We start from the raw sequence: 27,184 nt of genomic DNA on the forward strand, positions 1-27,184 counted from the left end.
ACTTGAGGTACATAGATTTCAGTTGCATGTCTTTTTACTTGAAATAGGTTTTCCTGTAATGGAAACAAGACCAAAAGCTAAACTGCTTAGAATTCCAACAAGCAAAAATATAAATATCCTATTTCTTCAATTCTAAGACACACTTTTTTCCCCATATAAACATCTCTTAAAATGGGGTGCGTCTTAGAATTGTGGGTGTGTCTTAGGTTTTTTGTTGTTGTTGGTGCTGAAATTAGCGTGCATCTTACAATCGAAGAAATACGGTATAAAATATAAGTAGTCAAAGCCAAAACAATTATTTGCAAAATAATATTTTATGTAGAAAATAAAAGTATGGTATCAGATATGTAGTTATTCTAAATAATCAGAGGCTAATTGAAATAGTTGTCAGTGCACTTCTGTACCACTATAAAGCAGTAGTGTAGATCCCGCAGCGCACTTCAACACCACTATAAAGCAGTAGTGTAGATCCTGCCTTTTATATGTTGCTTTCATAGTGGAATATCCTGCTTGGTGTAGATGAGCCCTCAATCCGACTAAACTCAGCAGGGCTTGTCTCGAATCAGGCAAGTTTTGTCTTCAAGCATGCATATATAAAAATCGCTCGTGCTTCGAATTGTGCGGTGGCAATCACAGCTTTTAAAGCTCAGCTAAAAACTTTTCTTTTTCCTAAAGCTTTTAAAACTTGATGTTGCTCAGACTTTAGACTGTTAGTTATACTGTTAGTTTTACCCTACCCTGTGCCTGTTTATCCTACCCAGTGCCTGTTTCCATTCTCTTCCCCTCCTTATTGCTTTACTATGATTTTATTAGAATGTAAGCCTATGCGGCAGGGCCTTGCTATTTACTGTTTTACTCTGTACAGCACCATGTGCATTGATGGTACTATATAAATAAATTATAATAATAATACAATTCCCCCGAAGTCCCATTATTCGTACATTGGTGAACCCGCCTTCAGCACTGAACAGCTGTTGCTCTAGCCGGTCATGTCCCAAGGGATGGGAACCCACCTCCCCTGCACCCAACCCTTCTCAGGGAGTAGGTTCGGAAGCCGGGCAGGCATCCTGGCTAAGGGATGGAGAGGACCCGGCGAGAGGCGTGCGTGAAGAGAGAAGCGAAAGAGGGGGCGCTGAGGTGTTCAAGCGGGGGCGGGAAGAGACCGTTAAACTGAGGAGTGAGGCTCCCCGGGGTGGGGGTGGAGGGGTGCAGAACGAGCGGACCTGAAAGACACCCGCCAGGAGGCTGCCGATTCGCGCGCCGCTAAGGATTCACGCCATCGCTCCGCCCGACGTCAAATGCGCGCGCTCTGCTGCCTCACAGTTTCAATGGGCGCAACGTGGAAAGAGAGAGAGAAAGGGAAAGCGGCACGGCCGGGAGAGAGGACGGGCTACGCACCGCTCCACCCACACCGGAAGCGGAAGCTCATTTGTTGTTGCTCCCGATACCGGAAGTCGTTGGGCGGGGAAGAGAGTGGTTGCTGCTGCTATTGCTGATGCGGGGAGGTTTGGGCGCCTTTCTGGAGTCGAGTGGTCTGAGAATTCGCGGGGAAAATAACCGCTTTTCTGGTTGTTGTTGCCTCCTCCACCCCATTGGGGGGGGACTCCCCCTTTTCCCGTTCCCCTCACCATGTTACTGCCGTCTGACGTGGCCCGCTTGGTGCTAGGTAAGCGCGGAGAGAGAGAGACCCTTACGAACAGGGCTGCTGGGAAAATGGGGCCCTTTTGCTCCTTCCCGTCTGGCTCACGGTGTGGATTTCTGAGGGGGTTTCAGGAAGGGCATGACACAAAGGGCGAACCATTCGTCGCTGTCATCTCTCAAACGAAAAAAAATGGAACAAGCTCAAGACATCCCTACTCTCATAACTATATTTTTTCCTCTTCCCTTTCCATTCCTTTTTCCTTGTGTGTTGTGTATCTTTTTAAAATGGTATGCCTGCGGTCTGGGACTGTCTTGTTGAACTGATTATATGTAAGCTTGCTGAGGAGCTGCAAAAAAAAATACTTTAAAGAAATACTTATAATTGCCCCCTTTGCACTATTGAACATGGCTGAAGGCTCTGTTCTCTTTGCTGTATTCATTTACTGTACCAGAGCCTGTCCTTCTGTGATCTAAATGCCCAGATGTTGATAGTTATTTACTTATTATGGTTTTATGTATTATATGCTTTTCTTCTCAAGATTGGCTCCCAAACTGGCTTAGCATCAAAATCCATTGCAAGTTGCACTATAAGTAAATGGGTGCATATAAATGTGGTAGGAAAAGAGATGACAGTTTCAACTCATTGATCAAGTTCACACATCTCTCGAAACCATCCAGAAGACACCTTAAACCTCGGCTTTAACTACAGTGGTTAAGCCAGAAAGCTGGGCTGTTTTCAGAAGACACCTTAAACCATGGCTTTAACTATGATGACTAAGGCAGAAAGCCTTATTCCCGTTTTACTGTCAGTTGTAAATGAAGGTTATAGAGCAGTAAGCAAGAACACAAAAATATATATAAAATGAATGGTAGGGCAGTAGAATAAAGAAATTTTGTGCAGATGTCATGGCAATAATGTTTTTTAAAGCTTGCAAAATGCTGTCCTATATTCATAAGAGCTCAGAAAATTATTTCCATTTTGCGATCTGATGTGAGGATGGGGAGAGTTTCCTTCATCAGCTAGATACTGCAGAAGACAAATTGCAGACAGTGTGCTGACAAAGAGAATTGTCGGGTTCGGACGACACACTAACCAACGGGGGGTGGGGCTAATAAGAACAAAATGGAAAACAACCATTGATTAGCATGTCGTCCGAACCCAGCCATTTCCCAGTGGGAAATTGTCAGGAGTAACGGACAGGTCACTCACCTATTCACACATCATGCTAAGCCACCTACCCAACTTGGCGCCTTCTCAGGGTGACTTTGTGTGACATGCCTGCAGTTTTGGCTTTTTCCATTTGGTGGGTCTTCTGGGTAAAACATATTAGAAAAACATAGTTGTCTATTCTATCACTTCAAAATATATCTTTAGCAGTTATTGTGTGTGAATTGTTTAGGTATTGTTCATTGCATTGTGCCTTAAAGTATTTACTGTGTACCAGGGGCAGAAGTTATATACGACTTGGGGTACAATCTTATGCAACCTTACCTACACATAAGCCCTGTTAAATCCCTCTTAGGGATTTACCTCTTCATGGAAATACATAGATTTGGACTGTCAAGGAAGTGGCAAAAATTTAATAAGATCATGAAAAAAAATAGACTTTTCCTGGTAAATAGGGATAGCTAGAGCATACAGAAACCCAAAGAAGGATAAACAGAGGAGCATCTGGAGATTCCAGGATCAGTTGTGTTCCTATCCCCTCTTCTTTGAAGGAAAATAGTAGGGACTCATTATCTTCTCCTGAGAGTTAAATATTTTACAGTTCTAGTTCTTAATTCTAATTCTTATTCTTTCTCTATCCTTTGGCATAAGTGGTTGGTTCTAAAGAATAAGAGGTATGACATGAGATGGTGAGATTGTTCATCTGACATGAATAAATGTGAAGGTGTCTAAGTTGAATAGAATTCCTTAGAGTGCACATGAAAATGAAGATGCAAACACAGAATTCTTTAGTTAACTGGAGTTCTGTGTGTCTTGAAAACATCCATATTCTTTTGCCAGTAGATAGATGTTTATGTACTGACCACTCCCACCCACACACCCCTTTGTATTATCCAGGGCAGAAGTACAAAATAATATCACTACAGAACCCCACCACAAGACTCTTGTCTTTGAGACTTGCTGTCATTCACCAACCATCTTACTAAAAATACAAAAAGTCTGTGGCACCTGACAGATGTTTTTGGCATAAGCTATGCATATTTAAACAGAAAAAGCCCTACAATTCCCAACATCCCCAGCCAGCATGGTTGGCTGGGGAATGCTGGAAGGTGGACTTTTTCTGTCTAAATATGCATAGGATTGCATCCTTAGCCACTTAGAACATTTTAGGGAAAGCTGGATATAAATTATTTAAATAAAAATTGTAAGCTATGGGGCCAAAAATCTGTTAAATCCAATTAGTTTGGTCTGATAGTTCTAAACAAAGCTGAAATGTGTACAAGATGTATATAGTGACTTCAAAAGAATAGTAATTGTTGAACAGTTTACCTCTCTTTATGTGCTAATGTAACACCCATAGTAAGAGAACAATAACCTGGTCCTGACTGAGTCCTAAGAAATAGAATCAACTTTAATGTGTTTTCCTTGTGGTGGAAGGTCATTTTAAAGATGGGAGGTTGAGAAAGAATGACTGGGTTCAGACAATATAACCAGTGGTGGTTTCAATAGTCACCGGTTGGTTATTTAACCCACCATGGGTTATAGTTTTGTGTGGAGGGAGTTTTTTAACCAACGGTTTGTTATTTGGCTGGAAAAACAACGCAAATAACCAACATTGTGCAGAGTTGGCTATTTGAATCGTGTTGTGTGGAGGGCTCCGTTGGTTATTTCGTCAGCCGCAGAGTCGCAAGGCAAGAGTGGACAAAGCAGTGGCTGCCGCTTTAGTCCAGAGTAGTCTTTCAGCAGCAATGGCTGATGGGATACTAGTGGGAGGACTGAGGGGGAAGAGAAGGCGGGGTATGAGTGAGTCAACTCAGTATGGACTAATAGTTAACTCAAGGCTGATCCTAATTCACACCATGGTTGACTATTATCATATTGTGTGGGGAGTAGCTGCTAGATAAGCAACTGTTGAGTTAATTATTACCCCATTGTTGACTATTGTGTTGTCTGAATGCAGCCAGTGACTTGCTGAAGGAGGCCCAGAAACTTGTGATACAGATCTTATTTTGCCTTGTCTTACTTTTTGATCCTTTGTGTATAGACTCACTACAGTTCTATGCAAGTTTACTATGAAATAAGTCCTGTTGTTTTCAGTACTCTCTAGTAAGTGTTTAGGATTGTAGCCTGAATTATTTATATATTTTTCTGGATATTTAGACCTGTGTTAGAAACAGTACCTGATTGAACATGAGAAAACTTCTCTATTTGAGTCTCCTTTTTTCTAACTATTATGCTAATAGAAATTGAACATCACCTATTGTCATTGTTCACTCCTTTAATTCAAATGATGGGATTTCTGGTTTGTTTGTTCTTTGTACTAGTTCATAAAACCAACCTCAGTCCTCATAACAATAAAACAAATAAAAATATCTAACTTGTGCAGATCAGTGAATAGCAATAACAATAATAATGAGAGAGAAATAGCTGTATATATGCTACTAAAAGCCAAGTCTTCAGTTAATCTCCATGTTTATGTTCTCATTAAAAATAAACAAAATTATTTACAGCATTTGTTTCTGGCAGCTGGTTTCGTTTTCTTTTTTGTTGGCATCATGCAGAATGATCCCCAGGAGTCCACATAATGAGAACAACCAAAATAAATCCTAATCTCTGTATAAATGACACACACACCCTTCTACAAAAGGAGTGTTGGAAACGTCAGATCACAAAACATTAATATGCTGGTCTTGTGTATAAAACTTGCCCTCACAAACATACCTTCGTGGGAATGGGGTCATTCTACTGATCTCTGCACACAGTGATGTATATTTTTGTGTGTGAAACCATGCCTCCCCATCCACCAGATGTGTGTTCTGCCTCTGAGATTACTGGACATCCACACACTGGCTCAGTTCAGACAACACATTTCTCAATGGTGGTTTTAGAACTCCACAGTGGAGTTTTTACACCACCGTAGAGAAATTTGTTGTCTGGGGGAAATCTCAACCCATGGTGGAGGTGGGTGTTTTTTTAGAAAACACTCCACACTGAATATCCATGCTGTGCAGAAGACAGTTCCTGCACAACTGTTGTGTTGCGCGTTGTGTGGAGGACTCCGTAGAGTTTTCCATTACATTGACTTTTCCCACTGGCTACAGAGTCTCCTGGAAAGAGCAGCAAAAGGAGCGAGTGCCACTCTAGGAGAGTTGCCGGGATTGGTTCTTTGCAGCAGTGGCTGATGGGATACTCTCAGGAGGACTGGGGGAGGAGAGAGGTCTGAGGAACTGTCAATCAAACATTGTGTTGGCTTTTTACTCAACTCCACGGGAGCCCACAGTCACACAATGGTGGAGTTAGAACTTGTTATGTGGTGAGTACCTCCTAAAAACTCAACCACTGAGTGGAGTTTTCACACTGCATAGAGAAATGTGTTGTCTGAACTGAGACCATGGTCTTAACACTTTATTAGGGTGAAAAATAGGATGAAAAGTGCTGGATGCCCACCATGTATCTTGAATATCATTCTAGGTGTTCGGGCCTATATGTGTTGGAATGCATATGTATACACCCTTTTTCATGTACACATTCCAATGTCACACCCATGTGTGGATGCCCGGTGCACCAGGCATGCAGTGTTGCTTTCTCCCACATAGAGAGGAGAATGTTGAAAAGATTGTTTGAACTGCCCCTTTGTTAGAGACATCAGTCATAGTGCTTCAGTTAAACTTTTGGTATAAGTTTCTATAAACCTACAGGAAAACCAAAAGCTGGTAGAGGGGGAAAGAGAAGGGGTGTGGATCAATGTTTGTTGGTTTTGTTCATTTCCCAAGTTTTCAGTTTATGGTGATGTCATAAACAAAATACTTTGTCCTTCAGCTATGCATAGAGTTCAACTAAGCTTTTCATATAGCTTGGTTGGTATGCATCTAATTTCTGTAATCTACCATATGTAGCTAATTCATGTAATGTGAGTGAGGATAGGTCATCTGCTCATTGATGGATTGTTAAACTCTGCTTACTTTTCTAGTGTTGTAAAATAATACATTTTGCAACCTGCAGGGTGAAAGAGATTCAGTTATTGTTTGCAATATGGCAATAAAGATAAAAGCCACAAGGCATCGATTCAGACTAGTATTCCTGCTCTGGGTTGCATTCTTCACAATATTCTATGTGTAACTGTGACCTAAAACTCCCCCATTTTTGAAATCAGATTCTCAGCTTTCTTTAAAACTTGTTTCAAGCCTTCATTACTGATATTTTAATAATAGTCTCTAACATTGCAAGCCTATGCATATTTACTGAGAATCAAATTCCACTGTACTCAATGAAACTTACTCTCAGGTAAGTGTGCAGTCTGTATTCCATGGTGGGATAATCAATTTTTAATCACACTTTCTTAAATGATGTAATTAAAACTGCTTATAAAATTTCAAGGGATGCTTCTTCTGAAAACATACCATAAATGTGTTGAATAGGGTACATCCCAGTACCATTGCTTTACATTTATTCCTCAAATCATTTGGTACATAGAGTAAGAAAATATTTTGTCTATTGCAGGATATTTGCAACAAGAAAAGCTCTTAGCCACATGTCAAGCATTTATATTGGAAAGTTCAGACTTAAAAGAATACGCAGAGCACTGTACAGGAGAAGGCTTTGTTCCAGCTTGTTTATTGGTGAGTATTTGTTTTGGACTTCGGTGACTATCCATTTATATAAGCCCAGAATCTTTCCATATTTTCCAAGAGAGAACAGTGTATTTAATATTTGAATTTAGGATTGTTTGAAGTACATACTTTCCCACCTATTGCAGTCGCAATGAAAATGAGTTTGGCAGATTACTTTTGCCACCACCACCACCATTTTGTACATTTATATACAAAACTAGTACATCTGCATTCAGTTGGTTTTCCCTCCACAATGTACTCTTAGCAGTATACTTTTGATAAGGAAGAGTTTTGCAGTATGTTGTTGCTGGAAAAGCTGTAGTTTAATGCTGTTCTCTTTCCTTCAGTCTCTGTTTGGAAAAAACCTAATCACCATACTGAATGAGTATATAGCAATGAAATCGAAAGGTAAGTGTGGGCAATGGGGTTGGGAGATTCATAGAGTGTATTACTAGCATTTAACTATTTTGACAATAATTTTGAAAAATGCTGATCATGTACAATTAAATTGATATAATTTATTTCATTTTAAAAATAAATTCTGTACAGTTTAAAGGCAAGTTTAAAATGAAGCACACACATTCATTAAAAACTAAAAATAATATTAACCAATAAAGTAGCAACAGAAAGAAAATACTTGCAAAAAGCTTCAGGCAATCCCTAAAGCCTTTTTAAAAAGCTAAGTTTTCAACTTGGCCTCCCAGGGGAGGGCATTCTCCCATCTTGGTGCCACTACCAAAAGACCTGTGCTCCTGCAAATTTTATTCAGCAAGAACATCTGGAGCAGGACTATAGAAGTTGAACTGATTGCAATAGGGTAGAGATATACAGGAAATGTGTTCCTTGTATTGCATACATTCTTGTTCTAATTTTGGCCTGCAGGTAACAGTCATATGAAACTAAGTTTTTAGATGTAACTGACTTTGGTACAATCACTATCAAGGGGTTAGACTGGTTTAACTGAAACACTGCTGCCTAACTGAATTGTGCATCAATTTCTGGCTACATTAATGCAGATTAATAATATGCTTTAGTTTGATCTTAAAACAAGTGGTGCTGATTATTGTTGGTACTCTGACTCACTTCTTGTAATTTTAGAATTGTAGCAGAAGAAATGTTTGCATATATTTAGCATGCAGTAAGGGCAGGCTTGTGACTAGCTACTCCTGTGGTGATTTGTCAATTCTGTGTTTGGTGTGAGGAGGCATCCAATGGGTAAACTCCTCCTATCCCACAGGAAATGGAGGGATCGTGTGGTATTGATCTTTGCTTTAGTGCAAGAGTCGACAGGGTAGGCTTATTATTTATTCATTTGTGGCATTTATAGGCCACTGAGTACAGTATAGTATAGATGCTCTTGTTTTGGAACTGATTTGTTGGATCTTAGGAAAACGTAGCTGAAAATATTTGCTGTTTAAACAGTTTGACATTTTGTAATGGTTTGTTCTTGAGTTGTGTAGTCCTTTCAGTTGATTCACAGACTTTCTAGTCAAAATCCTGTTAAATTTTTGACACAAGTTTTGTCCCAATTTTTTAAAAGAAGCAACAAATGATGTTCCAGCGATGATGTCATCCCTGTGGAAAAAGTTGGACTACACACTTTCTCAAATCAGGTAATTTGTCTTCAAAGCAAATAATCCATATGCATATTTCAAAGGGAGTCTGGCTATGTTCATTATATGGGGAGTTCCTCCTCTGTGCTATTGCTGCAGTGTTTTTTCTTTGGGGGGGGGGGTAACCTACCAGTCTTTGGTATTGATGTCATCCCATTCATGTCAGTAAGTTTTAAGATTGATCCTCAACCTATTCCAAGTCAGGATGACCGAACACAGAAGAGTTAGAGTGACGTCCTCCCTTGTTTGTGGTTATGATGGTTCCAAGTAGTAAAATTGCCCCCAAAGCATGTGTATAATACATCAAAATTAAACAAACCGTAATGACTACAAAACTCTGTTCTTGCATCTTACCAGAGGCAACATGAAATTGATGACAAAACTATAAATTGCTATTCAAGTTTGATTTTTTAATTTCTATATTTATTTCATCTCTAATCTGAATTTATATGTTACTATGAGGCTGTCACCTAACTACTCCACGTGAAACTAAATATACATTATACACTTAGAGTATGTTGTATTCTAATTCAAGTTGGCAATTTCATTTTTGCAGGAGCATGCAGAATTCTGGAGGATTTTCTGCACATCAACGGAGTATGTATTTGAAAACAACTGTGTAATGTAGTTCACCCTCAAACTGCAGCCTTACTCGAAGCATATTTATTTGGAACTCAGTTCCATTGATTTTAGTGAAATTCACTTCTAATTAAGTAAGCTTAGGAGTTCAGCCTTAAAGTGATATGCGATCTCCTTTACTATTCATTTATTTATTACATTTTCATACCGCCCAATAGGTGAAGCTCTCTGGGCAGTTCATAACAATTAAAATCATAAAATACAATTAAAAAACCCTTTCCCCCAACTGGTGGTTTCTTGGCTTTTGAGCTGTCCCCCCCCCCCCCCATTCTTGAATTGCCTGTCCTAAGGGTTGGTTATGGGCAGTAAGAGCTTTAAGCTAAAATATGGCGGTATTTGAGGGTGTGTTTTTTTAACTCTGCCGCAACTGGAATGTGGCCTCTGAGGGCTTCTCCAAAATGGAATTCATTCCTCAAGTTGAAAGAGCTTCTGCGCACCTGCCTTGGAGACTTGATATTTTAGCAGTATATTTAAGGGTACAGACTCTCCGTCCCTCCTTCAGATCATCTCTCTATAGGTAACGCTAATAGTTGGCTATTAGCATCTCTTCTCCTCTCCCTCCCCCCCCCCCCCCGCCCCAAGAAAAATGCAAACTGGCAAGTTAAAACTGCTGGTTCTGGAAGAGGTGGGAGTTAGGGGATGAAACAATTGTCCTAGAATCATAGAATAGTAGAGTTGTAAGGGGCCTATAAGGCCATCGAGTCCAACCCCCTGCTCAGTGCAGGAATCCACCCTAAAGCATCCCCGACAGATGGCTGTCCAGCTGCCTCTTGAATGCCTCTAGTGTGGGAGAGCCCACAACCTCCCTAGGTAACTGTTTCCTGATCTGCAAGTGTTCCAGGAAAGTACCACGTGCTATTTCTGCATGTTTTATTTATTTATTTATTGCATTTCTATACCGCCCAACAACCAAAGCTCTCTGGGCGGTTCACAAAAATCAGCTCTCAGGTTGCATAATCCTGGAATGCCTTCAGACTTTCATCTTTGTAACCTGTTAACACTCCTGCATCTGCAATAATGTTAGCACAGCAACTGGCTGTTGGCTTTTGTAGTTGCCTCCAAATCGGTTTCACAAGAAAACTGAACTGCTTGCTGTCTCAAAATTACTTCAAGGGTGAAGGAGCAATTGGTTTCATTTCAGCTTTACAACTAGCTCTCAAAGCAGTAAAGATTCAGCTTAATAAACTGCAGTGCCTCTAGCTAGCTTTATTTTCTCCTAGGCCGCACGAGAAGTGCAATTGCAGAGATGAAAAAGCAGAAATGTCTCCAGCACTCCGCCTCTTCAAATGTAGGCTCATCTTCTGTAGCTCAGCAGCCAGGGCAACTGAATTCTACTCCAATGAGAGCCACGCAAGTTATCCTTAAACCAATTATAACTCCAAGTCTGACTCAGGCAAGATCAAGTTCTTCATCTGTACATCAATGCCAAGTGCAGGAAAACCATGTTAACGGTAAGTTTAAACTTGTTACAGATCCTTTATTTTATGCCTGTGGGCGGTTAGAATGAGAGTGCCGAGAAATCAGCATTACTGCTGTCGAGCTGGACGTTATCAGATTGGCTTTCTGGCACTGACCTTGGTGTGTGTGTGTGAATCTGAAAATAGAAGATGATCCAAATCCTCAACATTGTGGATATTTTTTTTTTAGAAAAAAAAAGAATTCTCTTTTTCCATGATGCAGTTTCACCCTATTATTGCCTTCACTGAAACCCATTATTTGCAGCATTGGTATCATTCAGTTTTTCTTTTTAAAGCCGGAGACTCTCTCAGCTTGGTTTCTTCACTGCAAGAACGGAAGCTTCACTCAAGTCTGATGTCTCCCGGAAAAAGAAAAAGGTAAATGTTAGTTCTCAGCCAACTCATTGAGAATTTAAGCATCTCTTGTATATTCAGAATAAAGAATCTTCTGTGCACCCTGGGCGCCTACTGATTTGCATTGGCAGGTCATGTGATTCTCTCCTTACAACACTGGATTGACCCTGCTCCACTGGCTTGTGTGTAGATTTTTGTCATAGTCACTTTACCTGACTTTTGCCTTTGACATTTAAACGTCTCTCTAGAGTACAAACTGTTGAAATTATACAACAAATGACCTAATGAATGTGGATCTCTGTTAAGACCGCTAGGTTCCACTGCCAGTATAGTTATGAAGGCATAATACTTACAGCATGAGCCACAATGTGCTTGTTCTGCCTTCATGTCTTTCTCATTTCTTTTATATATCTGAAATATTTCAGTGACTCCCAGAAGAAAAAAAGTACTGGACCACCATTGTCTAATTGTGGCTTGCAGGATTCTCCCACAGTGGAACCAGAAAGCTCTCCCATGGAAGAAGGAAGTGAACAGCTAGAACTTATAGATAGTGACCTTCCTGTAAGATACTTTTTTTAAAGCTGCATCAACTTTTAATTTCGCTTTTTTACCCTCTCCTTCTCCCCTTTCCCTCTTAACTTCTTGCTGTGATCATTCCAGTTTTGTATATTGCTATGAAAAAATTCTATAAAATAAGCAGTTTTTAAAAACGACTTTATATATATAAGACTGTTCTACGGCATAAACATGCATCAAATTGATGACTAGAATGTAACCAAATATTACAGTTCAGAATTTTGCAAAGTTCATTTTACCATCCAGTTATGATGTTGCTACATAGTTGTTAATTACATGTGACATGAAATTGGCCTTAGGCCTTTTGCTTTTAGGTTGGTTTGGATGTGTGTGAGTATTTTCAGTTTATTGTAGAAAGATTACTGGCAAGTGGGGAGAAGTTGGAAACGTTCCAGTCTCATTTTCATTATCCCAATTAAAAACTGCTATACAAATAGAAAACATTTATGATATTGGGGGGAAATGATTACAAGTGCTGATAGAATTAATGCTTCCTTTTTAGTAATTATAAACAACCCTCTGGAAAACCTTCCCTCATGTGGTTCGAGAGGCAGAAAATGTAATAACTTTTAAATGCCTCCTAAAAACATAGCTTTTTAAACAAGCCTTCCCTGGACTGTAATTTATTCTGGTTTTATGTGATTTTAAAGTTTTAAACTGGATTTTATGGTTTTAGTTGTAAACTGCCCAGAGAGCTTAGGCTGTTGGGCAGTGTAAATATGTAATAAATAAATAAATAATAAAAACACCACTTTGGAAAACTTCAAATTTGTTTTCTAGCAAATGATAATTGAAAATGCCAGAGAGAAAATTCTGAGCAACAAATGTCTTCAGGAGAAACTAGCTGAAAACATTAACAAATTCTTGGGCAGGTAAAAGATTTTACTTTTAGACCTATTCCAGATTTTTAGATTATTTCTGAAATGTACTAAATACTTGTAACTCTGCTTTCCAGTGATGGCAGTATTTCTCAGACAACAAAGCAGGCAGACAGTGGCCCAACAATACAAGAGTCTTCAATTGATGAATTGCTCGGCCTTCAGGTAAGGTTCTGACCTCTAATAAGTACTCATAACATAAGATGTATACTTGATACCTCATATACGTATGAAAGAGAAAAGGTACACCAAACAGTTGCATAGAGTCAGTGTCAATGACATACCTTAAAGCAGGCCTGCAAAACATGTGATGCACCAAGTCAAGCTGCAGACCATCTATGTATGACAGCTACCGTGGGCTTGATGAACGTGGTTTTGCTGTCTGCTTGACCAGGGTTGTAAGGACCTAGCAAATGGGCTATGTTTGGCTTGGAGTGCCACAAGTTGTACAGCTCCACTTAAAAGTGACCATGGAGTAGTTTTTGCTGGCATGACCCTCCTTGAAATTAATAGGAGCTGCACAAGAACACAGTTAAAATCCTGTGGCATTTGTATTTAGTTCAGTGAGATTTATCCTAAAAAGGTTCTTGATAGATTGTGCCCATGATCGTTATTTAATTGTTGTGTTCTACATTCCATAGAAGTGACCATTATTTATATTTCAACTTTGGTATAATAGTACAATTTTTGGCCTGAATCTAATTTTGCACATGGTATTTATTTATTTATTTATTTAGAATATTTATATCCCGCCCTATGTCACTAAGATATCAGGGTGGCGTACAGATAAAAACATACAATATAAAGCAATAGATATACACAGTTAAAAACAAATTAAACCATGATCTAAGTTAAAACAATATATAATTTAAAAGCAATAGATGCAGTTAAAACAATGTGCCAGTGACTTTAACCATCAAAGGCTTTGTTAAAAAGCCATGTTTTTACTTGGCGTCGAAATGCAATCAACGTTGGCGCCGATCGGGCCTCCAAGGGGAGGGCATTCCACAGTCGGGGTGCCACCACAGAGAAAGCCCTCTCCCTTGTAACTTAAAATATTTTATGCAACTCTCAATTAAAAATGGCTAAAGCTGTTTACAGAAATTAAAACATCAGCGAAAAGCAAAGACGAACAGCAGGCTAACGAGCCCCGCTCGTGCTCTTCGCTCCTCTGATGCCATGTTTCTCGCCTGCCCAAGGGCCTCTACTTCCCTTGCTCGGCTTCATCCATTTTCTTCTGCTGCCCCTTACGCCTGGAACGCTCTTCCAGAACATTTGAGAACTACAAGTTCAATCGCAGCTTTTAAAGCTCAGCTAAAAACTTTTCTTTTTCCTAAAGCTTTTAAAACTTGATGTTGTGCGGACTTTATTCTGTTAGTTTTACCCTACCCTGTGCCTGCTTACCCTACCCTGTGCCTGTTGGCATTCTCTTCCCCTCCTTATTGTTTTACTATGATTTTATTAGATTGTAAGCCTATGCGGCAGGGCCTTGCTATTTACTGTTTTACTCTGTACAGCACCATGTACATTGATGGTGCTATATAAATAAATAAATAAATAAATAAATAATAATAATAATAATAATAACAACAACAACAAATCAACTACTGACAGCTGAACAGAAAATGGGAGTTTTAACTTCCTTCAGAAGGAAAGTAAAGGTGGAGCCATTTGAATCCTCTTTCAGAGTTTTGGGCTGCAACAGAAAAGGACCTGGTTCTTGCAGAGGAGGGTGGACAGCTCAGATCACACAGGAGGTTGCCTGCTTGGTCCACCGCAGGTGCCCAAGTTGCCTTACCCAATTCACCCTCTCACACCGAGGTAGCACAATCATTTGGTGGGATGTCAGGAGCCCAGTTGAGCTGGGGAAGTGGTGCGTGGGGAGAGTCATCCCCACATGCCCTCTTCTCCAGCACAATTGATCCCAATGTATCTGGGCTCGCTGATTGCTATGTGTGTGTACTTATTGGCCCCAGCTCAGCCTGCTGCCCTCTGGGCCCAAAAAAGATGCCCACCACTGTTGTAGAATTTTGAGAGCTAGGCTGATATAGAAGGAGGTGTTTCCCGATATAAGCAACACCCAGGCCATTTAGGGCTTTCAGAATTAAAACCAGCACCTTAAATTGGGTGCAGAACGTATCAGTAGCCACTGCACCTGTTTTAAAATGAGTGTGTTTTAAGAATCAGTGCTAGCCTATCAATTGTAGAGCTGCTGCATTTTGCGCCAGCTTAAATTTCCAAACATTCTCCAAGGGAGCTTCATGTAGAGTGCAATGCAGTAGTCCAGTAGATCAGTAAATATGAATATAATTCCCTTGAAAACATTTAGAGCTGTGGTAGGTGCAAATAGAGTCAGGATGGATTCTAATATTTATAATGGTGGTGGTGTCACTTTCTTATTTATTTGTGGTATTTACTATAGCTGAATATAGTAAAATCCCTCACTTCAACAGCTATCACTGAAGTATGGTTTCTTTTACAATTTCCTTCTGATTTTTGTGAGAAGGCATATTTCAAAACGCATTTCTGAGCGAAAGCTACATTTAGAGAGAACTGATACCGTTTTGCTGATTTCTTGATTATTTTTACCCACCTACTTAGCAGGGTGAAATTCATATGACTGAGGAAGCCATCCAGGAGATTCTGGAGCAAACTGAGTCAGATCCAGCATTTCAAGGGCTCTTTGATATATTTGATTTTGGTATGAATTATTCTTCATTTTGAATACAGTGAGCTTAATAATAAAGAGCTTTAGGCTTCAATCATATGCCTAGTTTATTTGGGAGGAAGCCCCATTGAACTCAGTGAGAGTACACTTCTGAATTGGCTTGTGTACTTTATAGAAATCACTATAAAGTACTAAAATGCTTCCACATTGGCTAGACCATCTCTTAAAGTCCCACATGTTTCAGTAGGAGACTTAAGTGTGTGCTAAACTCTCCTCCATTTAAAAACAGACTTAAAGTGCTTACTGATAATTGGATTGTGCTGGAAAATATTTTTCAGAAAACAAAAATTCTAATATGATGCTCTTGCTGATTTTATCTAGAGAGCATAATTTCCCTGGCGTTCATTACCAGTGACCAGTTTTGTAGGGAAGTTGTATGTCAGGCTTAACCCTCTTCTAAAGTTGTTAATGGCTATAGAAGGTAGCTGTCAATTACTGTATTTCTTCGATTGTAAGATGCACACTAATTTCAGTACCACCAACAGAAAAAAAGCTTTGATTCTAAGAATAATAATCGCACCCGCGATTCTAAGGTGCACCCCGTTTATAGAAATGTTTATATGGGGGGGGAAGTGCATCTTAGAATCGAAGAAATATGGTATTTGTGATCGATGCATGTTAGAAGCCTCCCAGCACCACCTAAAAACGGTCTGCCTAAGAGTAGGGAACACAATTCATATTAGACTTAGAATTTGTGGAATGCCAGGTAGAAGAAATGCAGGGAACTTTGATAATTTTTGCCCTGCTTGCTTGTCAAAAATAGTTTCAAGGATGATTTTACTAAAAACAGGGATGTACCTGATTAAGGCACTGATAATTGAGTGAGACTGAACATATTTGCATTGTGCCTTCCTTCAGTTTAACATCTATACCTTGTGTCAAGCTTCCAACATCCCCCAAAGTTACATTTTTTTCATTGTTTTAAAATAGGTAAAACCAAGGGTAGTAGAAATGCTTCTCATACCATCCCTACGCAGAGTGGAGGAGTGGAAAATGCAATATTGGTGGATGAAGCAAACCTCGAAGCACTTGAAAGCTATATTGCCACAAAAGAACTTGGTAAGCACTTCTAAAATGTTTCCCAGTATCTGCTTTCTTTGGTACTTGCAGAACACTCTCCTTTGGTTTCGGGGCTTAGAATGTAAATTGTGTTTGCCCTCCTTGTGAATGTTGTAAGATGGAGGCAGGGAGATTCCACATGCTCACATCTTAACATATTTATTTATTTATTTATTTTATTTATATACTGCCCCATATCCGAAGCTCTCTGGGTGGTTTACAACAGTTAAAAATGGTAAACATTAAAAAGTATACAAAATTTAAAAACCATCAGAAACATAAAAACAACAGTATCTATTTAAAAACAGAGTCAGGCTACAGTTCGGTTAATCGAAACTTGAATTACTATGAAACTTCCATCTTCCTTTGAAAGCACCTGCACTGTCACTCTTTGTATAGCCTAATGGGAACGTCTGTTTGACATCTAACGACCCCTCTCCCTTGTTTCTATAAATTAGCTTAGAATGACTGCCACTACCAACTGCTGGCTTTGGATCTTAAATACTGTGGTGATTACAATTCAGTAGCACAAAACTATATTTAAGCATATAGGCTTAATTAACTCCTGAATCACAGGGGGAGGGAGGAGAAGCAAGTGTGTGTGTGTGTTCTAACTATTTGTATGCTACCCTGAGACTCCATTTTTTGGTCTAAAGATGGGCTATAAGTTGTGGGTCCCGATATGTGTATGTAGCCCCATGGTTTTCCATCAGATCAGTGAAGCTCAGTGACCTGTCTTCCACTACACCGTGTAAATGGGCTACAAATTGTGTCCTAATTTTTAAACCAGAAGAATACATTTTGTTAGGAAAATAGAATTAGCTTCATAGCTATGAAGTACACCTTTGTAAATAAAGGAAACCCAGGCAAGTGGTAGATTGCACATCTGGCCAATCATGGGCTTATGTTTTGTTGTGGATGAATAATACATTAACACAGAATTATTTTTCTGTGTTAATGAATGTCCTATATCCCCAATAAAATAACAAAGAAAATGACATCTACTGTTAACACTGTCCCGAGAAACACTGAGAATCAAAAATAATATGTAATATGTAAGCCAAATGTATCTATGACTCCTTGTACTTACGGTTCACTATGAAGTTTAAGGGCGCAATCCTATGCATATTTAGATAGAAAAAGTCCTACAACTCCCAGCATTCTCCATGGCTGGCTAAGAAATGCAGGGAGTTGAAGAAATATTTTCTAAACAGGCATAGGATTGTGCCTTTAGTGATTTACCATTCAAGATACTATGATCACAGTTGCCTTTTAAAATCATGATTCTGAATAGTTACTAATAAAATATTTATCTGTACATATGAGGCTATGGAAAGAATGGCTTGTGTGGAGTATGAATAACAGCAAGATGAATCATTCAACATCTGAAGTACTCTGCCCCTAGCTGTTCCACAACTAAGCTTTTATAAGTGTCAGTCTAAACAATTTCTGTCTTCAAATGAAGTACCAAATCCTAGCAATTGCTCCTCCTTTTGTTCATCTGATAGCCTTTATCCCACTGTTATGATGATTTCCTTGGGATGAGGCAGGAAAAACCTGATTTGTGTCTTTGTACCTGAGGGAACAGTATGACCTTATTTATTTACCTTGGAATAAGAGACAACATCTCTGCTCATATTCCCATGAGCGCTGAAGCCTTACTGGTGGAGAAAACTTGTAGTTTCCTCCTTGGATGTGTGTTGAGGAGGTGGGGAGCATAGTATTTCAGGTGTTGGATGATGCTGAAGCAAGGAAAGGCAAAACTAAGGCAATGGTGTCCTAAAAGGCTAGTGAAAGTATTTACTGTCTGCCTGTAGTAGTTTTGCTAACATTGCTGCCAGGAGTGGTTTTTGAAATATTGTTCTAGCAGACTTGTGGATCACTCCTGCATGCAATCACAGCAAACCTTAATATCCCACAAGTTACAGGTTTTGATTCAAATGGTATGGAGCCCTCCTGACCTAGTCCTGGACTAGTTTGAAATTTATATGGTTTTACTGAAACTCTGTTCTTTTGCAGGTGATAATTGCCAAGGCACTCTTTCGTACACAACAGATCATTTAAAAGAGACATGTGTCCTGAAGACTGGTTGCAGTGCTAGTGACGTGACCTTAGAAGAACATCTGAAGATGCAAAGTATAGTAATTGGAGAATTTCCTGAGGACTCTAAAACGAGGAGTGAAAGTGATTCAGTTGAAATGGGACAACCTGACCCAAAAACCAAACATAAAACTGCCTTTGAATCTGGACAAAATCAGGTCTCTGGCCCAGAGTTCAGTGGGCAAAAGGTAGTAGTGTCTTACAACAAACAAGGAACAGCAGCACAAGACTGTAGAACTGATGTCCTATTATGTCAAAATGTTCAAAACATGCATGACTTACAGTATGATCCGTTGAGAACTCCACAGACTTTGCTGTCTGTTAGAGCTGAGTGTTGTTCATTGCCAAATAATATACTGTCCGAAAAGACAGATGCAAAATCGCTCGCTCCTCTGAGATCTGGTCACAGTGAAATGCTCAAAGGAGCTGATGTAACCAACTCTAGCCATTCAGCGGAATCGGATAAAAATCTAGAGGTAGTAATAGAACAATCAGCTGTATTTTCTGTACCAGGTCAGCAAAGCCCAAACAGTCCTCCTCTGTCTCATTGTCAAGGCCAAGATAAATTGGAGTCAGAATCTGCCATAGCCTGTGTGGTGAATGCATCCAGTCCAGATGCTGTAGCGTTGCAGCTTGAAGTTGTAGATACGTCCAACAGTCCTCATTCAGATGATCAATGTGTGCAGCCAGAGTGTTGTGCAAAAGAGCAAATCCAAAAATCAGGGGATTTGGAGATCACACAGGTAGAATTGCAAGAGCCGTTGTCGTCTACAAAAGCAGATGTGGATAGTATATTTCTGACTTCTGACAATGAGAGGCACGTAGAAACATCTACTGAAAGCAACCTCACCACATCCAGTGTATGCCATTCTCCTCTTCCAGAACCAGTTGGAGAATCAAGTCCAGGGAACAATGTTACTGGTAGCGCTTCATCTAGCAGTCAAGGCACAGCTGTAGATCCCTCCAATATAGTTTCTCTAAAAATCATTATTAGTGATGACCCGTTTATTTCATCAGATACTGAGCTGAACAATGCCGTTTCCAGCATTACTGGAGAAAATTTGCCAACTATAATACTATCTTCTCCAGCTAAAACACCAGCCAAAATTGCAGCACCATCTAAATGTGTAATGTCAGAAGAGCTTGAAAGAAATAGAGATTCAACTTTGGCAGAACAGAATCTTCTTGTCCTCAGACCTCAAGATTCTGTCGTGAGTACACTGAATGTACAGAACGAGGAGTGTGCTGTCATTTCCCTTGCTGGGGCATCAAGTGTTGCCAAGGATGGGGGATTTATACAGCTGATGCCAGCCACAAACACATCTTTTGGCAACTCCAACAGCGTCTATGTTGCCACTTGTGTGACTGAGCCAACAGCTTTGAGTACAAATGTGACTCCATCTAATTTAGTTGTGTTGCCCAGCAACTCAGCATCTCTTCCATCTCAGGTTCCAACAACCCAGCAGTTAAGGACTCCTCCCAGAACAAACAATTTATTTGCCATGAACCCATCCATTTCTCCAAACTTTTCACAAGGTAACTATTGCTTAACAGCCCTAATTGAAGTTTGTCCGGGTCTCAGTAACAGATAGTTACTTTACTATTTAAACGAGCTAGCACTTAGACTTAGATACTGCGGTGCTCTTCGCTTGAAGGTAACTTACGATAAAATGTGCCCACTTTTGGAAAGTACCTCCATTCAATTTTGTGGGATCTCCCCCTCCCCCTGCACCACCGCTCAACTCATTCAGTAGGGTCCCCCATCAATCTAGAGAGAGAGGCGGGTAAGAAATGAATTATTATTATTATTATTATTCTCTTTTAGTAGCATTTTAGGTGATGGGAGTGGCTGCCATTGGGAAGAGGGGGCAGGAAAGTCTGCTTCCACCCCCCCCCCATCTCAGTCTAAACATATTTTCTATGAGCAAAAAATCACAAGATACTAGGTTTGATAGCATGGATGAGTTGTAAATGGATTCCATTGCTGTACTAATGTAGCCATGGCTGTGGCCAATTGTTTTAGCATTGGTTTCTGGACCTCGGTTCCACATCTACCTTGATGGCTTTTTAGCTGATAAGGTAATAAGGAGTGCCCCTAGGCACACAACCGCATAACAATTGAATCAAACAATATTTATATCGAATTTCAAAACAGTGAGATTTTGTAATAACATTTATAAGGCAGTTCAATCAAATGGATTAGTAACGTCAATTATACAGTGGTTCAATCAAACATTGGCTCCTTTTAGCAGATAAGACAGTATATACCTGTTAATATATAAATAAACAAATACCTATTTAGCTCTTATCTGAAAGAGTGCTCATTTGATCAGCTCACAAGTGAAAATCAGTGGTTGGTGAATAAATTAGCTTATTGAGCTCTTTACCATCAAGCACTCTAGATCTGGAGTGGATGTGTACGTGTGGGGGTGGCACAGGCACACACACCAAGAAAAGCCATTCAGAAATCCATCCCAGTAGGTTGAAGACAGAAGCATTTCTTTATTTCTGAATCCTGCTGTTGCAGCCATATAACCAGTCTGGGCTGAAAACCATATTCTGGCTTGAAGTTTGTACTGAGAATAGAATTAAGAACAGTATGCAAATAGTTGCCTGGCCCTTATGCCCCCGATGGCTTCTAGATACTGAAAGCAATAGTGCAGAACCTACCCAGGGGCCAAATCCAGCCCTCCTGGGGTTCCCCAGATGGACACCCCCCTTCCCTTGACCCAATCCCCTTTCACCTGACTTCTGGTTCTTTAGTGATTTCCTGGCTTTTGTGCATTCTAAAACATTGTGCCTCTCCTAACGCTTAGTTATCGGTAATAGGAGCTTTTAAGATAGGCTGCATTTGAGGGCCTGCCCCCTTTTGCCCACCACTGTAATGTGGCCCCCAAGAGCTGCTTTGGAATGGAAGTTGATCCTTGGGTTGAAGGAAGTTCAACGCTCCTTGCAAGAAGGCATCAGGTTGGCAGTTCCCTCGCAACCCTCCCCCTGGAATAATTTTTCTATCCCTAGTAGTGGGGCTTGAATTTTAATCTGTAGACTGCACAACACTAACCAAGAAATGTGCTTGGTGAGGTAGAGGAGGAGAAAGCAAGGCCATGGAGCCGCTCCTTGAATTGAAATAGAGAGGCCTGCGTTTTCCCAGGAACCTCCAGGGCTTCCTCATTGGCTTCAGTGTCAGGGCAGCTCCATGTGCATCTCTGCTTCACATGCAGGGCTTCTCCCAGTATTGTTCATCTGCTATACAAATCACTGCCGAAAAGCAGCAGCTGTATCCAGGGTCAACCTGGATCGTTACTTCCTCCACGTGGCTGCATGCCTACTTAGGAAAGGTTGGGCCATTCTGTTTGGAAGAACTTACTCATAACTGAGCCAGTCCTGACAGAATTTCAGTTCCTTGTTATTTATATATGATGTTGTTCTTCACAGATCACTCAGCCTGGTAGCAATAATGTGCTTAGTGCTGTGTCTATTTACTACTCATACCCTGTTCTTTCTCCGAAAAGCTTAAAGCTGCTTATACGTGACTCCTAGGCAGTTTGCCTTTCTGGGTTACAAGGCCAGAACTGCTTAGCATCACTAGTAGAACTGTGTCATGTGCCTTTGGATCATTCTCTGAGTCAGTGCAGAGAGAGAAGTTCTCTGAGACCTCTGAATAAGTATTAAAATTTTATTGCTCACATGAGTCTATTAATGTTTAGGTTCCACCATTATAATTGCATCTCCAGTACAGCCTGTGTTGCAAGGAATGGTGGGAATGATTCCTGTATCCATAATGGGACAGAGTGGAAATGCATTCTCGGATCCTTCCCGGCAGGTAAAATGTTACCACTGCATCTCCATAGTGCCATTTATTCAGCGGAAGAACCTTGCGAGAAATCTTCACCCCATTTCTTTCGTTTTTCCAAGGTTCTGCACATGCCAATACAGACCTCTTTAGGCAATGGAGGTCTTCCTAAACTGCCTCTCCCTCCCAAATCTCAGAGGATCCAAAGAAATAAATCAAATGCAGGTAAGCTGGTAATGCACTGAGGAAAGCTCGGTCTTTTTCTACCTTGGACAAACAATGGATTATCCAGCCTGATCTGATTTCCCCCCTTGATTTTCCCTTCTTTATTCTGCAAGTTAAAACTGTTGTAACAGACTCCTAATGATATATTTGACTTTGCTTTTTCTTCCATATGGAGTTATTTGAATCAGAGTGCACCTTTGGGTGATGTCAGTTGAAAAGAGCCCATATGGGTTTTTAATGATGTTTGTTGTTTATACTGTTCTAGGAAAGCTGGTGTCCAGTGGATCAGAGTCTGTAAATCGCCCTGCTTCTCGAGTACAAAGGTCAGTTAACACCCATTTTATGCAAAACAACTTTTCTCAGTTCCCAATATCCCTGGGCAGAAACAGACTGCCTGGTTACAGATAAAGCCAACAGCCATTTCTGCAATTTACACTGATTTTTTTTAGGTGTTGTGATTGTGGGAGTTGAGACCTGGCAAACATAAATATGATCACTGTGTTTACACAATATATTTTTCTTTTAAATAGCTTGGACTGTTTTTGTGTAGAGAGTGGTACAGTTTGTTGGGGATGAGCAGAAGAGAGCAGGCACACTGCTTGCAGCACGCCTACCATTTCCACAACCCACAATCAACTCCTTCATAGATTGTGAAGCATGATGACCATACCTAGATCACTGAGTTGTTTAGGAGTTAATAAAGCAGTTAATCCAACAATAAACCACAGGTTAACCACTGGGTTGTTTAGCCCCCTAAACAGCCTATCATTGTACATTTGGACATTGTGCTGAACAGCCTATGATGGAGTTGATTATAGGTAGTTGATAGCAGGCACACAATTGGGAGCACCCTGGCTGTTACCTGCTCATGCATAACAGCCCATGGGTTGTTGTTACATGTGAACCAAGTCAAGAATTATTTGGCCCTAACTGTACTTTTTTTTAAAAGGATTTTTTAATGTTTGTTTTCTTCATTGTTCCGAGCAGTCTTTGTTACCTTTCGTTTATTGTTTAAAGAATGTCAGGTTTGGAAGCTGGTAGATATGTCCTCCTTAAGCCAATTTAGTACTGCGGGTTATTAACATGTCTGACAAGTTTATAGTACTGTGCAATAGCTTCAAAAATGACACCGGAATAATTGAAAGTGAAATGGAAATTTCTTGATCGACTGCCAAATCTTCCCTACTTTTTAAAAAATTTCAGAGTTGGAAACTCAGACAAGAATGCCTGTGCAGACTTGAAAAAAAAGCTGGAGATTGTTGCAGTTGACACCACAAGTTCCAGTTTCAAACAGAATGAAAGCCACAGAAGAGTGCTTTGCTTTGACAATACTCTGGTTACTCCTGTAGAAAGCACTCAAGCATTGCAGAAAGAAAGAAATGAAAATCCTTTGGTCCCTGGAAACTATCCCAATTCTGTGCTTTCGTCTGCTAAGGTGCAATCCAGCAAGAGGGAGCGTGAGAGAACTCTGCCTAGGATTTTATGTAAGCCTGATCTTACTTCCAGAAGTTCGGCTGTGAAGGAAACCCAATCCGAGAGGAAGGCGTCAGGCCCAGGACTGGCATCAGATGTGTTAAGAAAGCAGACAGCAAATAAAGAGAATGAACTAGAAAGGAGTGTGGACAAAGCCCCCAAAAATCCAGAGGTGGTAAACCTATCAAATGGCCAACAAAATATTAGTCTTCATAATGAGAAGAACAGTAACTCGGCTCAAGAACTAACTAAAAAACAAGGGCTCCAGTCAAATACAAATAGTAAAAAATCAGTTTTGCCTTCAAAGGAGTCAAAAAAAGACCAAACAAGATCTCCCAATCAAGTCCATTGCTTGACCAGCCCATTAACTAAACAAGCTGTAGAAATGTTACATGACATTCAGAGGCACAGCCCTGCTAGTAAACTCCCTGAAAATGGGGACCTGCCCGTACCCCGTACCCCTTCGGGAACTGGTGATAGGCATTCGGATGATACTTTCGATATGATAAGGACACCAACATGTAGACGGTACAGTGAAGACAGTACCACCCCAAGGATCATGGTCCCTCCAGCTACTCCTGACTTGCCAGCCTGTAGCCCAGCTAGTGAAACAGGCAGTGAAAACAGTGTTAGCATGGCTGCCCATACTTTGATGATACTTTCACGAGCAGCTATTGCAAGGACTAGTACCACTACTCCTCTGAAAGACAATACGCAACAGTTTAGGTCTTTAAGAAGTGCAGCCAAAAAAAGGAAGCAGGAAGACTTGCTTGAATGCGAAAGGAATTCCCGGACTGCCTGTAAAAAAGACCTTCAGAACTTCACAATGCCAATAAAAAAGAAGAAACTAAAGGTAAGTAGGTTCCATGTTTTAAATATAATAGAATGGCATTAATTCAGTACCAATGTAGTGCCTACCCATGGAAGAGTAGCAGCCCTTTATCATAGTACCTAGGTTAACAGCCCATCAAGGGAAACATCACTTTCTTAATGTATTCTGCAATATGACCAGCAAACATCTTCCCCAAAACCCATGTTAGCACTCATACACTTTTGGGGAAAGAAGCCTTCTCTCTCCTTTTTGCTATTCTCTGAGTGCTCGCTTTTCCATCCAACTTTTCAGAAGAAAAATTTGGCCAGAGCTAGAGTAGGAGGCACCTCCCTATTCTGTTTTTCTGTTGGGTCTTTGGCCTGGCCTGCTTGACTTGCTCAAATAAGTGTTCTCTAATTTGCAAGCTAGCCTGCAGATGAAGAAAGAAGGAGAGCTTACCAATGCTTTTGTATTTTATTTTGTCGGTTGTAGGTATGAGATTGCAAATTAACCCTTGTGCAATGTAATTTTTTTTACCTACGAACATTTGGCACATTTTCCAGTTGACCATTTCAACCTTGTGTCCAACTTTGGACTGCATAAAATTATAGAAAGAAAATTAGAGAAGGAATGATCTGAATAGCTGTTGATACAGTAAATAATTTAAATGCCACAAACCATTCCACAGGTTATGTTTTGCCTCGGTGGAGGACAGTGCTCTTGGCTTTTAATGCACCGATTGCCAGTTTCACTAGAGGCCTTTTAGCACTTGTAATTGTTTTAGGGAATTAAGGGTAAACGTCACTGAGATGAGTTGACCAAAGCACTTTTTGTACTTGAGGTATAGGCCTATCATCCAAAGAACTGTGCAACTAGTTCTGTGCACAAAAGGGAGCTGTGTGTTTGTGTTTTTCAAATAGCAATCCCTTGTGCTGCATGACAAACTTGTTTTGAAACTGTGGAAAGTTAGAAAAGCATTTGTAAAATGGTATGAGACAGTCTGCCCCTCAAAAGGAAAAAAAGAAATCCCATTGGACAAAGGATCCCAGCCATGGTTTAAATTGTTCTGTGCTTTTTTCTTTTTCTTTTTTACAGTTGAATGTCTTTTTGTGATAATGAAGCCCTTCACAACTAAAAAAAGTTTTAAGAACCTAAGTTTTGTTGGTCTTAATATGGGCATTTTCTTTCCTTTTTTTCCAGCAGAAGAAGCTACCAGTTGCCTTTCCTGCTGGAATGGATGTGGATAAGTTCTTGTTATCCTTACATTATGATGAATAAATAGCGAACTATGTATTGAGACGACGTTTGGAACAAAAGGAGAACAAATTGTGGGTTAAGTTGCACAGTTAGCGCATTGAAGTTTCTCTTCATAAAAGAAAATCACGCTGGTTCTACAGAAAGTTTCTAGCTTATGAATAATTTGGTGCATCTTCTTTTAAGAGAGCACTTAAATTGGCTCTATATTAAATTTGCACAGTTGTACTTAGTGGGATGATGTAAATACTGTACAGAAGTTGAAGTTGTAAAACAACAAAAATTCTACTTTTATTAACACCGAGTGTTGGCTGTGTCCTGCCAAAATGTGCACATTAATTGACTTTTTCATAATGTGAAACACCCATGTTCCTAAATATGCTCAGAAGTTCCACTGAATTGTGGAATTTAATTTCAAGTCATTGTACATGGGATTATAGCCCTAGACTGAATCTAACTAAGCTTCAGGTAGTTTGCTTTAGTTTTTTTTTTAAAAAAAAGGTAAGAATTAATAGTTGGCCCAAGTCTTCAACAGGTAGCTAACTAACTTTTAAATAAGACAATTCAGCTCATTTTGTATTGGGGATATCTTTCTGTTCCCTTTTGGCTATCTTTCCCTCTAGTTACAAGTCTGCCAACGATGGCTTTTCAACTTTCTTATTCTTAGGAATCTTAAGAGCCAGTTTATTTTTGTTCTATTTAACTTTTTTAATACACCTGTAAATACCACTTGCCTACGTGTGCTTTTTTAAAGCCTCTACTGAAATTGGTTCTATTTTTGTAAGGAATTTAGGTTTTACTCATT

General features: G+C 40.0%; 2 protein-coding genes across 4 annotated transcripts in view; one reads left to right on the plus strand and one right to left on the minus strand.

Annotated features, from left to right (window-relative positions):
- The window catches only part of ATM (ATM serine/threonine kinase), a 70,706-nt gene extending 69,468 nt beyond the window's left edge, over positions 1–1,238 (minus strand). Inside the window, exon 1 of the mRNA XM_063127080.1 lies at positions 1,216–1,238. The gene's annotated coding sequence lies outside the window, so the exon portion shown is untranslated. The remainder of the gene's footprint in view (positions 1–1,215) is intronic.
- A 269-nt stretch (positions 1,239–1,507) lies between these two features.
- On the plus strand, positions 1,508–27,108 carry LOC134399187 (protein NPAT). Of its 3 annotated transcripts, none has more exons than XM_063127081.1 (18): positions 1,508–1,666; positions 7,310–7,428; positions 7,767–7,827; positions 8,960–9,032; positions 9,589–9,629; positions 10,892–11,122; positions 11,425–11,506; positions 11,908–12,043; positions 12,839–12,930; positions 13,014–13,101; positions 15,538–15,637; positions 16,595–16,723; positions 18,743–20,359; positions 22,531–22,646; positions 22,739–22,841; positions 23,107–23,164; positions 24,045–25,167; positions 26,326–27,108. In XM_063127081.1, exons 1-18 carry the CDS (start codon positions 1,630–1,632, stop codon positions 26,401–26,403), a joined length of 4,284 nt encoding a protein of 1,427 aa, XP_062983151.1. In that variant the 5' UTR covers positions 1,508–1,629; the 3' UTR covers positions 26,404–27,108. The 3 variants fall into 3 exon arrangements, with proteins under 3 accessions (XP_062983151.1, XP_062983153.1, XP_062983152.1); XM_063127083.1 differs by having other exon boundaries at positions 26,329–27,108; XM_063127082.1 differs by having other exon boundaries at positions 15,541–15,637.
- The last annotated feature ends 76 nt before the right edge of the window (positions 27,109–27,184 follow it).

This window comes from Elgaria multicarinata, chromosome 5 (assembly GCF_023053635.1).
Source record: "Elgaria multicarinata webbii isolate HBS135686 ecotype San Diego chromosome 5, rElgMul1.1.pri, whole genome shotgun sequence".
NCBI lineage: Eukaryota > Metazoa > Chordata > Lepidosauria > Squamata > Anguidae > Elgaria > Elgaria multicarinata.

Excerpts from the sequence above, each read along its gene's own strand:
- LOC134399187 (XM_063127081.1), top strand. The coding sequence starts at position 1,630 with ATGTTACTGCCGTCTGACGTGGCCCGCTTGGTGCTAG. Across the intron at positions 7,828-8,959 it reads TATAGCAATGAAATCGAAAG|AAGCAACAAATGATGTTCCA; the intron begins GTAAGTGTGGGC and ends ATTTTTTAAAAG. Across the intron at positions 12,044-12,838 it reads TTATAGATAGTGACCTTCCT|CAAATGATAATTGAAAATGC; the intron begins GTAAGATACTTT and ends TTTGTTTTCTAG.